A 17,059-nucleotide genomic window follows, 5' to 3' on the forward strand; every position below is an offset into this window, starting at 1 on the left:
TATAAACATCTAATAATATTAATAGCGTATTAATAAGATCGTAACACCTCTGCCGAAAGAACTTAATATCATAATGTAAAGCTAGATAACCAGAACAAGGAAATTTCTTCGGACACGACTCGAAGTCATCAGACCTAACTCGGTTCTTGTCCTTCACACGCAGCTATTGGACACTGGTCCTTCACACGCAGCTATTGGACCTATCTCGGTTCTTGTCCTTCACACGCAGCTATTGGACACTGGTCCTTCACACGCAGCTATTGGACCTATCTCGGTTCTTGTCCTTCACACGCAGCTAATGGACACTGGTCCTTCACACGCAGCTATTGGACCTATCTCGGTTCTTGTCCTTCACACGCAACTATTGGACACTGGTCCTTCATACGCAGCTATTGAACCGCAGATAAGAGTCGTCCTCCACACACCGCTTTAGACATATCTTCCTGGTTCTTCAAGGACTTACGAGTAAAAACATTGGTGAGTAACATCCATTCACCAAGCACAATACTCAGCACGAGTTAGAATTTTACGGGCTAGATATCTGTATTTCCCTCGAAAGGGTAAAATGACAGAACTCGTATCCACCTATCGCCTTATATAGGCAAAAAGGAAATTATCCTTTTTAACTACTGAGATAAAGCATAAAAAATATTTTTGATTATACACGATAAGAATATAAAATTCTTAAAGGCTATCTAATTAAATCCCACGAAAATAAAGTACATGCCATCTTGCATTAAATACAGAAATCACATTCAAGACAAATTACTGTCAATTTTGGCCTTCACTTAATATTTCACCCGTAACTCACTCTATAGAATTCTGAATGAATTGATTCTAGTTTTGTTGGATTCTAGACTTAAAAACCTTTCATATGAATACTAACTCGTAATTTTTGGATTAAAGGATCAGCTGCAGTAAAATTTTTAAAGTAAACATTTTCGTAACGTTTTTCTGTATTTTCAGCTATAACCTATCTTGATTGTTTTGTTTATTACTCTCTCCACATAATTCCAAATAATATGGTTCTTTTTGCGTTAGAAAATAGATTCAATAAGCTTTCATTAGACACTGGAATTAAAATTTTTGGACCACTGAACTAACTGCAGTGAAATTATGAAAAATTAGCTTTGTCTGAGCTTCCTGGACAGGTGTACATGACTCACGGTAAATTAATTATAACAAGTAAAAAAAAAATTGAACTTTTGCTTCAATTAAGACAATACCACATGAGAGGGTGCCTTGGTTACAAATCTGATTTCTAGGGCCGTGTTTGAGAAGTGATTAAATTGTATTAACCAATGTATGGTCCTATTCGGTGGTCTTAAAATTATATTGCAGCAGCAAAAGAAAAATCACTAGAGCTTAGACATCATATAACGAATGAGAATATGAGTTATCTATGCAAATAGATTTCGTGCACAAGAATTTATGATGCAACGCAGGAATAAATTGATTTGGGTGTAGAGTAAATTTCAATAAAACAATCTAACACAGAACAATTGATAGGCTAAATGAAAAATGAAAAGATGCTTAATGTTACTTTAAACAATTACTCTGGAAAAGTATAATAGTAGTATAAAATGAATTGAAATAATAAATTAAACAAGCGTGAGGTATAGACTTAAGATTTATCAAACAAAAAGAGATTGCCAAAGCTGACATAGCTTTCGTGATTTTCTAAAAAAAATATATCTAAAGTCCGCTTCACCTCCATAACATGATGGAGAAAAGAGTAAGAAAATTATAACAAGGTACGCTGGTTCTGACATATCATTACATGCGAATTCAAATAATTAAAATATAGTAAAATTATCTAGAAAATAACATAAGGAATATATATATATATATATACTGACATGTCCTCTATTTGATTGTAATGCAGAGGCATGGCCACATGAATAAAAATAAATCACCAAATATATTATCATTAATCAACAGCCAAACATGTATATATATGCCTATATATATATATATATATATATATATATATATATATAAATTGTGTGCAGTCATAAAATAGGTGCACGATATTTCATGCTCATGGAATGGCTTGTCGATCGTAACCTTCTAAAGGGTTTTATAAAATAAATAGGTTTAAACCCTCCCTTGATCCTCAAGTTTATATGAAAATCTCAGTTGGGTCCTCAAGTTTTTTTCTGTCTCAATTGGGTCATATTTTTTGAAAAAGTGAGCACATTTTGCCATAACCGTTAAGTGTTGTGAGACGGCGTTAAATTGGTGTGAGCTGGATTTTTTCATTTACTGACGTGGCATTGTGCACTAAAATTGAAAGGCCACGTGGTGATGTTTTGACTAGAACCAGATCTTCTCCTCCCTCCCCCTCTGCTTCCTTCCATCGGCGCCACCCACCAAAAATTGTTGTAAATTTGCTAGCTCTTATATCTTCTGGATTGTAAATTAGCAGGTTTTGCACTGTGGGAACTGTTATTCTGTGCAAGAAACTCTCATTTTCAAGTTATCAGTGTTTTGCTTCAAGTGGGTAGGGTAAAGTAGTGATATTTGTGGTCTCAGGTTTGATTTGTCGAATTGAGGGTTTATCTGATAGTTAGATTCTGTATCTTCTTGGTGTTTTATGGTTGAGTTATGTGTTTTGTTTTCTGATTTGTGACCAAATATGGGTTGCTACTGTAGCTAATGTTGTGATTTATTTTGTGTGACATGAGTTTAGTGATTATGGGTACTGAAGAAGAGGATAATAAGATAGAAATATAGAAATCTGAGATTATGTGGTAACAGTTTCCATAGCAAGAACAAATGTTAAAGTAAAATCAGTAGATGTAGAAATATAAGTTTCATGATTTTGTTAAAAACTGGTAATGAAACCAAAATAAAAGAAAAGTTGTATTGAAACTATGATTGGAATATCGTAAGCGAAAACGTTGATCTCCGTCTACGTTTAGGATGGAATTTGTTGGAGGAAAATGATGAATAAGAAGCAGAGGTGGAATGTTGATAAGAGACAGCGTATGTCCCATGATGAATCTATGTGTCGAAGTAATGTTTTTCTCTGGATGTGGTTAAGATAAAGGCTAATTGCCTATATTAGGAGGCTTACACTCGAACTTAATGGGCGCCATTTGATTCCCACTACCCTCAATAAGAAAGATCCTAGGAACCCAATAAAACAAAGTTAAGGTCCCCACTCTCTGGGATCAACAAAAATTGAGAATCCGGGAGGGGATTTGGTCCAATCACCAACCGCACCGTCGCTGTAATCTTCCCCGAGTCTCTTGATGCACCACAAATCCTCTTCGCAAGAGAGCATCTTCCAGTGTGGGATGGCGCAGCGTAGGGGCTCCTGCCCTGAAGGAAGGTGAATAGGTTGCAGCTGGGTGGTGCCGATGGAAGGAAGCAGAGGGGGAGCGAGGAGAAGATCTAGTTCTAGGCAAAACATCACCACGTGGCCTTTCAATTTTAGTGTACAATGCCACGTCAGTAAATGAAAAAATCCAGCTCACACCATTTTAACGCCGTCTCACAACACTTAACGGTTATGGCAAAATGTGCTCACTTTTACAAAAAATATGACCCAATTGAGACAGAAAAAAACTTGAGGACCCAACTGAGATTTTCATATAAACTTGAGGACCAAGGGAGGGTTTAAACCAAATAAATACTACATTTTGAATTCCAAGAACATCTCAGTATGGCCAAACCGACATGCTAGTTAGGATTCAGTATACGCACAACAAATATATTCTAACAAGGCTGTGAGGTTTATATCTATACCATAAAAAAAATTCTTTGACTAGAACATCTAGTAAAGCTTCTAAAGCTTTTATTATCTTTATTTATGCATATTTCACAGAATCAATAACAAGCAGATATGCATTTCGACATACAGATAAGTACGAGTTTGAAGACAGTAACACTATCATATCGCATCCACAGCATGACCACATTCACATACACAGATCGAAAGTTTCAAGGTGAGCATACAAGTTCTATACTGATAAAAAAAATGGTTTAGCTCCCCTACCTCTTTCTCCAGCAATGGTTGGTTGGTTCCTTAAGATTTTCAGCCCTTAGATGATCTAAGTCTCCTTCTTCCTTAGTTTCCTCAACCTCTCCGGCAACACTCCAATTTCAGATATCTCTCCCGTTCACTCTTTCAGTTTTTGTTATTATTTTTTTTTCTTTTCCTAATGAAATCCTACGATTTATTAGCAAACCGACGGTCCCTCCATTTCCAGATTAGGAATCAAGTTGGTCACTAGAAAAGGATAATATTGGTTCTTAAGGTCAAAATTTCGTTCAATGTTTCCCACAGAGTCATTTCATGATGAAAGTTTGTCTTATTGTGTGCACTTAAGAAGATATTGTGTTTTGTTTACACAAAAAGTGACCCCATGGTAAGGAAAATGGACCAGAACCGTGAAGAGTGGAGAAAGCAACAACAATAAAAAAAATTATCAGATTAAGTGGGGGAAAAGACTGGTCATGGTTGAAGGAGAAAAGATTCATACTACTCAATATGACCCTTAGTATGCACGAAAATAAATTCTTCACGTGGCCAATGTATGTACATCATAGTTCAAGCTTTTAGAACTAAAAAAATACATGAAGAATTAATTATAATGATAAAAGACAAATAAACAAAATAAAGAAAATTATGAAACTTTGGAAAGAAAAAAAATATGTTAACGGTTTTGCAGAGAAGTCAAGATGGAATTGTAAAAGTTCTAAGTATAAAAATACTCAAATAATAATACACAAAGAAATTATCATACCCTTACAGTAACACATATCAAGTGATAAAAATTCGAAGTGATTGAAAGTCACTTGTTCAAGAAAGCACACAAACAATTTATTCATAACTAAAGATCAAGTTTTACAGAGTCCTAAAGCCATTTAATTCAATAACCATGGTAATTTAACAAAGTAAGTAATATAATAGAATTACATCTTAAACACTTAAATACACAAATACCATCACAAAATAAGAAATTCTTACTAACTAAATATTAGTTGCAAAATAAATTATCTTATAGTATTAATTTATTTTTGGGTCTTACAAGAACTCTATCAATATAGTGGAATTCCTTCAACTAAGGTTGTTGAAAGAAGATTGAATGTAAGCTTGGCCGAACCAGTATAAATCTGTGTATTAATCTTTCTCTTCCTTATCTCTTTTATTTGTTGATTCATTTTATTTTTTATATTGTATTCCAAGAAACATCAAAGATTTCGAAAAGATTTTGAAAGAACATATTTTTAAAGTCAAACCAATTCACCCCCTCTTGGTTGAAAGTATAGACCTATCCTTTTCTACAACAACTGTCGTTAATAATCGATTATTTGAAGAGATAATCGATTTATCGTAAAAGCTTTTCTGAAAACATGTTTTTGTTGTGATAATCGATTACCAAAAGTGAATAATTGATTATCACATGATTTTTTTATGAAAATCTTTATTTTATTAGAATAATCGATTATCATTAGTGTTAATAGATTATCACAAAGCTTTTATGCGAAATAAAGCCTTTCTTGAGCGATTTTTGTGTATTTTGTTTTATGAATCTCTAAGCTAAGTTCTACACATAATTTGTTCACTAGTATATGACTTATTACCCAAACCTTAATCACATACATAAATAAAATACAAGTCTTTCAATATCTTTTGTCATCACTTTGAGTTCTTTGGAATTGCTTTTATCATCATCAAAATTTACTCTTTAGTATTAATCTTAATCATTTTCTTCTTTTGCCAATAATCTTTCCCCTTTTTAATGATGCTTAAAATATGTTTTAAGGTTTTTTTTAATAACATGCAAATACAACTATACAAGAGATAAACATTAAATAGTCTTTAAGAAATCATGCTTTGCTTTAAACTTTTCTCCCATTTTTTTTAATAAATAGAAAATGAACTCTTAAGATAACTCCCCCTGACTCAAATAACTTAATAAAATTGAACTCCCCATAAATCAGACAATTCATACAATATTGAAAGAAAAGGAAAAATTATTTTATTAATTTAAAATTTAGCACTTATATCATCATATCATCCTCAAAATAACTATCAAATTATTATGTCTATGCCTTTGACTTTGTTGAATGTTACCCTGTCTCTGTATTTAAAGTTAAAATAAAATACTCTTACCAAGTCAGCTAGGAGGTACCTTGGAATTCTACAAAGAATTTAAGCCATTGGTTAGTCAACAATTAAAGAAATTGGAAGTTAGATGCACTAAACCCGTCTGTGTCAATGAACTTGGGTGTAATTAACTTTTTGTCTTTTTAGAAAGAGATGAACTCAGCTCTCCTTTCTTGATTAGAAATTTATCCTTCAATGAAGGTTGTTCTTGCATATTGTCTAGTAGATGTGTGAATGATTTTCTTCTAATAGAAAACTTTTTTTTCTTGATTTTGTTACTTGGAATACAAGGTTTTTGCAAAATATATAAATAAATAAAATTTTGAGAAGAGACTCACTTAGCCACCCCTTGTCATTCTATTTAGTACCGCATTTATGCAAAGTAAGTATTATCAAGACATAAGAGTCATAAATACATCATAATCGAAATTAAAAAAAAAACATGAGTTGAAAAAGAATTGAATGTAACTAATAAAATATTTTAAATAATTTTAAAATTACATAATATAAAGATGTAAATTGTAAACTTAATATTCATAAAAGCACACAGAAATAATTAATTTTTATTTTATTTTTTATTATTCTTTTCTCTGAAAAATAAAATTATACTAAACAGGATTTGCTATAGGTAGCACCCACGCCATCTACTTGAAGACCTTTAGCCTTTTCGATTCTCAATTATTCTCTGCTATTCGCTCCTTCAAACAATCAAACCCTAACACGTTTCTCACAGGTTTTGTTATTATCATCCAAATTCATTAACTCATCTTTTTCATTATTTTTACTAAACTTAATTTGTTTCTTAGCATTGTAAAACTTGAGAGTTTACATAAAATTATAGGAACCTAATAAACTTTACTTGTAAACTCTAATTGTAAAAAAAGTTTACTTTAAATAAAAAATTTAAAATTATTTATAAAGAATATAATACTATATTATTATATGATTATGTAAATAACATTATATATTTTTTAAAGAAATATTATTATTATTATTACTATTAGATTACTATATTATATTTTAAATATTTTATATTATTATTCTTTTAGAATCATTTTAATTAGTTACATTATAATATATATATATATATATATATATATATATATATATATATATATATATATATATATGTATGAAGGTTACTGGATTGACGTCCAAATTATTTCTAATTAAAATTTAAAATTGAAACTCCTAACTTTTAATTATAAAATTCAATTAAAATATTATTTATATAATATAATATAAATTATATTATGTAAGTTGCCACACAACATCACTAAAATTAACACAGGTTTTTTTTATAACATTTTGATATAATATAAGTATATTTTTTATTACATTAAAAATACATCAACGTAATAACAAATAAATAATAAATTAGTTAAAAAATAACAACGTATACATTATATACCAAAATGTTATAAAAAAACTATAGCAAAATATTTTTTCAATATAAAATCCTCTTTCTTTTACACAGTACAATCCTATATTTTCCATCCTCTTCTGAAAATAATTTCTAATTCTAAACGTTAATAAAAAAATATATAGTAAATAATATAATATCATTTTTTAAGCAACGAAATTAGTGCAATGGAAGCAATTAAAATCAATTAAAATTGCTCCCTTTCTCCACCCAACCACAGCCACCCCAATCACAGCTTCTACTTCCAGACGACGGAAAGAAGGAACGGTGCGGGGCAGAAGAATAACAAGAGTGGAGCCCTAATCCCCTAATCAGTGAGTTTTCTTCACGGATGTTATTTTGGGTTTTAAAAAATCTTCTCTTCGAACTTGTCAACTCAGTTGCAAAATCGACGGAGTTCACGGATTCTATCCGATTCTACCGAGTTTACATCAAAATTGAGTTGTTTCCAAATTGACTCGGAAGCTTAAACTCGTCCGAGTTAATTCGCGAGTTTGATAACCATCAATCAATCAAAAATCCCAAGCACCATAATATTTAGCATTTTGCACTGCAAAAGCAATTAGGGAGAACCGCAAAGTGGAAATGAAGCGACTTTTTTTTTTACTCTTTTTTGCGATTGATATTTGGTGTGTTCAGGTTTTGTAGTAGTGTGTGGTGTATGGCCTACAGTGATGTGGTGAATTTGCTGTTGGCCGTTGCGGTTTGGTGTACTGCTTACATTACTGTTGCAGTTCTCGCTTCCTTTCGGGCAGTCAATTACCTCTGTACTTTCTGAAACCTCCTTGCAGTTTCACAAGGTTACCATGGGTTATGCACAACTAGTCATAGGTCCTGCTGGTAGTGGCAAGGTAATTCTATTGCTTTCACAGATTTTGCTGAGTAAACCACATACCGAGGTTTTAAATTTGCTATTTAACAAAAATGCAATTATCTGTGTGTCTTGTTTTTGTGCAATCAGTCTACCTATTGCTCGAGTTTGTATGAACACTGTGTGGCTTCGCGGCGAACGATTCATGTTGTGAACCTTGATCCTGCTGCTGAAAATTTTGACTATCCTGTTGCAATGGGTAAATAAAGTGTGTTATTATGTGGTTATTTCTTTTGAGGGTTTGGATTTTTGTTATCCTTGGAGCTTGACTTTTGTGGGCTGCGATGCTGGCAGATATTAGGGAACTCATTTCTCTGGATGATGTTATGGAGGAGCTGGGATTGGGTCCTAATGGTGGTCTTGTTTACTGCATGGAGTATCCTTTTTCCTCAATTATGTTTAGCAGTACAGTTTATCTCCATGTGTACCCATGTTAGCTTTTGCTGTTTTAAAAATTTGATTTAAGATTTGGTTGCCTTAATAATTATATTTAGGCACCTTGAGGATAACCTGGATGATTGGCTCACTGAGGAGTTGGACAATTATTTGGATGATGATTACTTGGTTTTTGACTGCCCTGGTATTCACGCTCTGTTCTCTACCTTTTTTGTTATTTAGTTATGTTTTAGTATCGGAAGTTTGATGTTTGAAGTTTTTGGATGATATTGTGATTATGAGTTGGTGATAATATTGTTATAGTTATAAAATGCAATAACACTTATGCAAGGCCACCAAATCAGAAGGGGTGGTATAATGAACTACTTTAATTTTGTTCATTGAGAACAGAACGGTAGTATGGCCAGTTTCTGTAATGTTGAAGTCTATATTACGGTTGTTTATCATGATTTTTGGTTGGCTTGACAAGTTGTGATAAATCAGCTTTACATTGTAATGTTTTGCAGGTCAGATAGAACTTTATTCACACGTTCCCGTGTTTAAGAATTTTATTGAACATCTGAAACGGAAAAATTTTAGTGTTTGTGCTGTTTACTTACTTGATTCTCAGGTTTGTGGTAGTTTGCTGAAATCATATTTTCTTTTAAGCTTTTGGCTTTCTCGTATTTCTTTAGGCTTCCAGCTGTAATGATTTTAAATTGTTTCCAGTTCATGACAGATGTGACCAAATTTATAAGTGGATGCATGGCATGCCTTTCTGCAATGGTTCAACTTGAACTACCCCATGTTAATATCCTCTCAAAGATGGACCTTGTGACTAACAAGAAAGATCTTGATGAGTAATCACTGTCACTAAATTTTCATTCCCAAATTTGTTTTCATATTTTCATTCATTTAAGTTTTAATATACTTTTGCTTTTAGCTTTTTGGATCCAGAGCCCACCTTTTTACTGTCTGAATTGAATCAACGGATGGGTCCTCAGTATGCAAAGCTGAATAAAGCTTTGATTGAATTGGTAGGTCATCTATGATTTTATGGAACTTATGCCATTATCCTCCTTTCCCAATAATATTTTAAGTTAATAAACTGTGTACATGTTGGTTTTCAATGTTAAACCATTTATTAATGTGATGGGAACCAAGAAGACAGAAAGAAAACAGATCACACAAGTAATAGAAAAGTATATGATATTATTGAAAGTATAGGAAAATCAATAGGAGTAGACTCCCATTTCCAGAGCAGAGCTCCTCAACAGAGAAATACAGATGATTCTCTATATTCCAAAAACCTTCCTCCTCTCTCTCTCTCTCTCTTCCCACATCCCCTATAACGGCATTCCTTCTTCTCTCACCCTAACAACCTCTAACAGCCTCAAGATATTGGCCCTACTAACCCTGCTAGCTCGGCACCTTGCATAGTGCCTTTCTTCCTTCTCCTCACATACATTTTCCATTTGCTAGGGTCCGTATTCTCCCACTAAGAGTGGACCAATGGTTCTTTGGGCCTCATCTCCCTACAGACCTCATCATAATGTCTGGGTTATATACCATGTCATGTTATATTTTCACAATTTGTTAGCAATTTACACTTCCGTCATATGTGTGTTGGGTTTATGTAGAATGTTGGACTACTACCAAGGAACATAGAACATAGATAGCTATATTATTAGAATTGTTATAGACTGAAGTATAGTGGATTTTTGTTGGCAACAATGTCTAAGTCTAAATAAGCAATTGAGTTTATCCTTATTTGTTAGGTTTCTTGGAGACAAGAAACCAGATTTATAATTCAGTTTAAGAAATTAACACACAAATCTTACTGCACAACGTAGATAACACTCTAATTCTGAAAAACATAATACAAGAAAACATCCAACAGTTTCCAAGGAAAGAAATTCCCTTCTACACAGGACAAGCCCTATTCTGAAACAAAATACACACCACCACCGGGAGGAACCGTTTCCTCCTTAAAAGATAACCCTTAGTAGATTAAATAACTTCTTCTAACCACCCATAAACTGTCCAACTACTGTTAACTGTTTTGTAACTTCTAATTTTGAACCTTTTTCCTAACATACACCGTAAAAGTCTTATTAATACTCCTTGAATTCCGAACAACCTTGTCCTCAAGGTGAAAATCTAGAAATTGATCGCGAATGGTCCTTATCTTCTCTTTCTTCAGGCTCCTCTTCCTCTTCATTCTCCCCCACAATTAACACCTGAAGGTTCTTATCAGGACATTTATGACCAGGAGTGTATGGTCCTCCACATTGAAAACATATGCCCTCTTCTCTACGCTTGACATATTCAGGGTAAGGTAAATTCCGCCATCCTTTGGTTTTGTTTTCTCCTGTATTCGTACTGCCCACCTTAGACTCCAAGGATACTTCCTCTCCATTTCTTCTAGCCGTGCTAAAATGATTGGAACTTCTTGGTTCAGTCTAGGTCTCGTTCACCGTTTCTACTCGAGAAACTATTCCTCCACTCCCTTGAAAACGACTAGGATACAAATTACTTCTAGTTGTTGTTGTCTCCCCTGACCTTACCTCACTTGAAACTCCTTCCACATCTGTAGCAATCTCCATGTCTCTCAATAGATCCTTGGGATTGTGTGGTCGGATCTGATTTCAAATATTAACATGCAAGCCTGCAAAAAGATACCCAAAAATTGTTCATCTGTCTGTCTGATGCTTGGCCTACTAACATCTCAAATTCCTGTATGTAATCTTCCACTTCTCCTTGCTGTTTGACAACAACCAATTTTTCATATACTGAAGATCTATCCCTTCCTCCAAACCTTCATATCAATGCTTCCTTCAATTCTTCTCACGTTGGTGTTTTGATTTTCTTCCTCCAAAAACTGAACCAGTGATTAGCCCTGCCTTCCATACTAATGAAGGCCAACTTGATTCTCTCCCTAGGTGAAACCTCTTGCACTTCAAAAAAATTTTCTCCATACATAGAACCTCTGCTTCCATCTGACTCTCTTTCCATGTTCTTGAGTCTTTGCAAGATATCCTCCATCATATCTCCAAACCTTTGAAAGTTGGCCCTATTTTCCTTTCTATTCTCGTCAAGAGCTCTCTCTAATGTACTCACTCTGCTCTCCATGGTGTTTGACTCATCCAACAGGTTGGGCCAATTGTTGTTTCTTGGAGACAAGAAACCAGATTTATAATTCAGTTTAAGAAATTAACACACAAATCTTATTGCACAACATAAACAACACTCTAATTCTGAAAAACATAATACAAGAAAACATCCGATCCAACAGCTTCCAAGGGAAGAAATTCCCTTCTACACTAGACAAACCCTGTTCTGAAACAAAATACACACCACCACCACCAGGAGGAACCGTTTCCTCCTTAAAAGATAACCCTTACTAGATTAAATAACTTCTTCTAACCACCCATAAACTGTCCAACTACTGATAACTGTTTTGTAACTTCTAACTTTGAACCTTTTTCCTAACATACACCTTAAAAGTCTTATCATTATTTCTTTTATGTAAAAGTAATACTTGGGTGATGTTAAGCAAGCATGAATTGTCATTAAATTTCTGGGTAACATTATCGGGCTGATGTTCCTTTTTTAAATATCATATTTTGTCTGACTGCAATCATACTTATGAGGTTCAGATAGGCCACCTGTGTTATTATTTAACTGCATTTTATTTCCAAATATGGGGCCAGTCTACTAAACTAACCCAATCTTGCTATGTTTCTAGTCACTGTATACTTATTAATCATCCCTTCAAAATAATTATATATATGAAATTTGCGTTTCCTTTGGGATCAATCTTAAAAAATAATTAAGGGAATTGGTTCTGCTTAATCCATTCCCATATATCCTCATGGGACAATCAGTCCCTATCATTTTATTTATTTCCTCTTTCTGAACAGGTTAGTAACTATAGCATGGTGAGTTTTATACCACTAGACTTGAGGAAGGAAAAAAGGTATGCTTCTCTCTTTCTTTTCCTTGCATATCCTAGCTACAGTTCATTTCTTGAGTATTCTTATATTTATATCGTTGGTATATAGCGGATATAATTTTGCTCGTGGCTGTGCATCATAGACTGGTATTGGATATATCTACCATGGGTGATGCTGAAAATATTAGATTTGAATGGTATGAACTAAAACAGGTGTAAATTATTTCTATGATAAAAAGAAAAAATATAATATGATATAAATTAAACTATTATAGTTGAAGATAGCACCATGGACAAACTGGAGGTTCATTGGCCAAGACGGCCCTAGTTTACACCTGTTTTCCTATGAAAAAGGCTTAAGCTTGACGGCAGTTCAGATGAGGCACTGGTCAGTGGAGGGAATGTTAATTATTCAGAGAGAAAGTATAGATATAGATGTCATAAACAGAAGATCTAGATTAATTGTATCAGTTTCTTATGTTTTCATTATATTTTCTTTTCTCAATCAATACAAGTCAGTTTTATTAGATAGGAAGAAACTGATTCCTATCAGATGAACTCAAATTATGGCTTTTGTAGCTTGTGCTTCCAGAGCTTTTGGATGACTGTGAGTTGGCAAATCGTTGCAGGCTTTGAGATAAATGAACTTTGACTTGATTTTGTATTAGAATTGCCTCTGTAGTATAATGGATGAAACTAATAGAACATACAGTTTGAATAGTGAGTTGGGGGAAGAATAAGTCTCATCGCTTAAGAAAATATAGATATAGATGTTAATTAAGTCTCATCGCTTAACATTCCCTAGTTTACACCTGTTTTCCTAGGAAAAAGGCTTAAGCTTGACGGCAGTTCAGATGAGGCACTGGTCAGTGGAGGGAATGTTAATTATTCAGAGAGAAAGTATAGATATAGATGTCATAAACAGAAGATCTAGATTAATTGTATCAGTTTCTTATGTTTTCATTATATTTTCTTTTCTCAATCAATACAAGTCAGTTTTATTAGATAGGAAGAAACTGATTCCTACCAGATGAACTCAAATTATGGCTTTTGTAGCTTGTGCTTCCAGAGCTTTTGGATGACTGTGAGTTGGCAAATCGTTGCAGGCTTTGAGATAAATGAACTTTGACTTGATTTTGTATTAGAATTTGCCTCTGTAGTATAATGGATGAAACGAATAGAACATACAGTTTGAATAGTGAGTTGGGGGAAGAATAAGTCTCATCGCTTAAGAAAATACAGTTTGAATAGTGAGTTGGGGGAAGAATAAGTCTCATCGTTTGAATAGAACATACAGTTTGAATAAAATTTGTTAGTTTTTTATGTTATGTAAAGTCTGATTTGTTTTCATCCAAACAATTCATTATCTTAAAATTGATTATAACAATAGATTTATTTTGGAACAATATAACTTGTTGGCATTACTAATCATGTTCACGGACTTAAATAACTATAGTAATATTGTGGTAAAATAATATTGTCAAACTACATGAATTACTCACTCTTATTTCTTATCTTTATAGGCCATGCTAGTCTAACCATTCCATTTGTTACCTTTTTTTTTACTTCTATCTAACCTATTTTTGGTGGATTTGTTTATCTAACCTATTTTTGTTTTATACTTTTTGTTGTATTCTTCTATCTAACCTATTTTTGTTTTATGCTTTTTGTTGGATTCTTATATCTACAGTATACAATATGTACTGGGCCAAATTGACAACTGCATCCAGTATGGGGAAGATGCTGATGTGAAGGTTAAGGATTTTGATCCCGAGGAAGATGAGTAGCAAATATCCTTCCACAATCTCTTTGTATTTTGTTTTACTTGGACATGATGGTGAATGAAGCTCACTCACATTGTTAATACAGTATCTCATTGGATTGCTGTAAATGTGAATTGGGAAAGTTAAACATTTATGCAATTTATCTTTCAATTTGGAAAGGTTGAGGTTGGTCATTCTCTTTCTATTGTTTGGTTGTGAAACGAATAGTACTAGAAACAAATGATGAAAACTGATATATTGCAACTGTGAAGTTTGTAATGGCAGATTTCAAGTATATTGAAATTAAATCTGAAACAGAGAATGGAATGTTTTAATACAATCATAGAAATGAGTATTTTAGCTAGAAGCATCAAACATAACCAACATGTACCTTCTGGAATTTCGTAACCTGATACAAGAGAAAGAATTTTAGAATAAGGAGGAGAAAGAATTTTAGAATAAGGAGGTGCAGAGGAACAATTGAGAGAGAAGCGTAACAGAATTCTTCAAAGAGAAGATTACCACACACATAATGACCTCAGAGCACACAATCTTTTAGAAATACATTCTCTCTTACGCCTCATGCTTTTCCTTCAGCTTTTTCTTTACTGATCTCATGTCATGTGTACTTGTAGTATAACTAACTTTTCTCGTATCCAGCTCAGTACTTTTTTGGTTTTCATTTTTCTTGCACGTTACAATACTTCCTTTATTGAAAACAACCTTATCCTCGAAGTTGAATTCTGGAAAAGATTTGTGTAACTTAACTACATCCTTCCAAGTGGCAGCAACTACATCCAATGAGTCCCATTGAATTAGTACTTGCGAAACTGACTGTGACTACTCATAATGATTTTGGATTTCAGAACTTGCAATGGATGAACACAAGGACCAACTTTAGTAGTCATAAGAGGCAAAGGTTAATAAGTGTGTGAAGGACTACCCTTACATGCCTTAAGCAAATATACATGGAACACAGGGTGAATTCTTAGTAGCAGGAAGCTTAAGTTTATAAGCAACATATCCAATTCGTGCCATGACGGACCAAAATACCACATACTTAATTTTTGATTTTTCCTTAAGGCAACAATGTTGTCTATAAGGTTGTAACTTTACTAAGACCAAATCACCTACATCAAAGTGCATATCCTTTTGTCTTTTATCAGCTTGCTGTTTCATGTACTGCTGAGCCTTAGACAAGTTCAGCTTCACATGCTGAAGGATTGTATCACGAGCTTTGAGCATATCTTGAACAGAAACTGGATCAATAGAAGTAGTTTCATACCTTATGACAGTAGGAGGATCTTTACCGTATAAAGCCTTGAAAGGGGGCATTCCAATACTCTAGTGCAAAGAAGAATTGTACCAAAATTGGGCCTATGGAAGCACATAGTACCATCCTTTTGGATTGTGAAAAACGAATCATCTAAGATACATCTCTAAAGTTTTATTCAAAATCTCTGTTTGTCCATTCGATTGTGAATGGTATGAAGAACTTATAGCAAGTGTGGTACCTTGAGCCTTGAAAAGATGTTGCCAAAATGGGCTAATGAAAACTTTGTCCTTGTCAAAGACAATGGAATGAGGTACACCATACAATTTAACTATGTTGTAAACAAAAACTTCAACAACTATCTTACTTGTATATGCAGCCTTGAGTGGAATGAAATGACCAAACTTGGAGAGTCGGTTTACTACGACCATAATTTTTGAGTACCCATGCGACAAGGGCAAACAAGTGATGTTGTTGACTACTCATACGACAAGGGCAAACAAACGATAAAATCCATTGCTATATCATCCCAAACATGTAACGGAATTGGCAAGGGCTTTGTTAACCCCGTGGGTAAAGCTTGTTGCACCTTAGCTTGTTGGCAAATTTGACATTCATGAACAAATTTTTTAATCCTCTGTTGCATTCTAGGCCAAAAGAATTTAGAACAAATTCTAGCCATGGTTTTTGCAACTCCAACATGTCCTCCTACCTTCAAAGAATGAAATTCCAACAACACCTGATTGATAATGTCCTCATCCATTGGTAGCATGATACAACCCTTCCAAAGCAATAACCCATCCTTAATCCTATACTCTTGGGACTGTAACTGATTTGCCAAACATTGATCATATAAGTCCTTCAACCTCACATCTTTTTGAGTTGCCGCAACTACCCTTTTAAACCATTGACTTGTTGGTTCTGACTATGCCATCATAACACTTCTTAATAACGCATTAACAGGTACACTCTCTTTTCCCAGTTTATATTGGATTGTGATATCAAAGCCCAAGAACTTCGGTAACCACTATTAGTGCTCTAGAGTTTGCAAACGCTGTTCTACTAATTCCTTTAAGCTCTTTTGATTCGTTTTAATAATAAACTTGTGGCTTAAGAGATAATGTCTAAATTTTGCCAACGCCTCAGTAATTGCATATGACTCACGTGTATACGCAGACTGCTTTTGCATTCTCAATGACAATTTCTTAGAGAAATAAGCTATGGGATGAGTACCTAGACTTAAAACTGCTCCTACCCCTAAGCCAAAAGCATCCGTTT

General features: G+C 33.7%; 1 protein-coding gene across 3 annotated transcripts; it reads left to right on the top strand.

The window, feature by feature from the left end:
* Nucleotides 1-7,701: 7,701 nt before the first annotated feature.
* On the top strand, nt 7,702-14,687 carry LOC108343112 (uncharacterized). 3 transcript variants are annotated; one of them, XM_017581181.2, is made up of 10 exons: nt 7,702-7,858; nt 8,184-8,395; nt 8,506-8,614; nt 8,710-8,791; nt 8,910-8,995; nt 9,318-9,421; nt 9,520-9,650; nt 9,734-9,827; nt 12,714-12,769; nt 14,436-14,687. In XM_017581181.2, exons 2-10 carry the CDS (start codon nt 8,351-8,353, stop codon nt 14,530-14,532), a joined length of 804 nt encoding a protein of 267 aa, XP_017436670.1. In that variant the 5' UTR covers nt 7,702-7,858; nt 8,184-8,350; the 3' UTR covers nt 14,533-14,687. The 3 variants fall into 3 exon arrangements, with proteins under 3 accessions (XP_017436670.1, XP_052734649.1, XP_017436671.1); XM_017581182.2 differs by having other exon boundaries at nt 7,704-7,858; nt 8,336-8,395; XM_052878689.1 differs by lacking the exon at nt 9,318-9,421 and having other exon boundaries at nt 9,530-9,650.
* The last annotated feature ends 2,372 nt before the right edge of the window (nt 14,688-17,059 follow it).

This window comes from Vigna angularis, chromosome 6, assembly GCF_016808095.1.
Source record: "Vigna angularis cultivar LongXiaoDou No.4 chromosome 6, ASM1680809v1, whole genome shotgun sequence".
NCBI lineage: Eukaryota > Viridiplantae > Streptophyta > Magnoliopsida > Fabales > Fabaceae > Vigna > Vigna angularis.

What these genes read in the sequence shown, in the direction of transcription:
- LOC108343112 (XM_017581181.2), top strand. Translation starts at nt 8,351, where the DNA reads ATGGGTTATGCACAACTAGTCATAGGTCCTGCTGGTAGTGGCAAG. An exon ending in TGACTATCCTGTTGCAATGG is followed by an intron (nt 8,615 to 8,709) that starts GTAAATAAAGTG and finishes CGATGCTGGCAG; the next exon opens with ATATTAGGGAACTCATTTCT. An exon ending in CTTGGTTTTTGACTGCCCTG is followed by an intron (nt 8,996 to 9,317) that starts GTATTCACGCTC and finishes AATGTTTTGCAG; the next exon opens with GTCAGATAGAACTTTATTCA.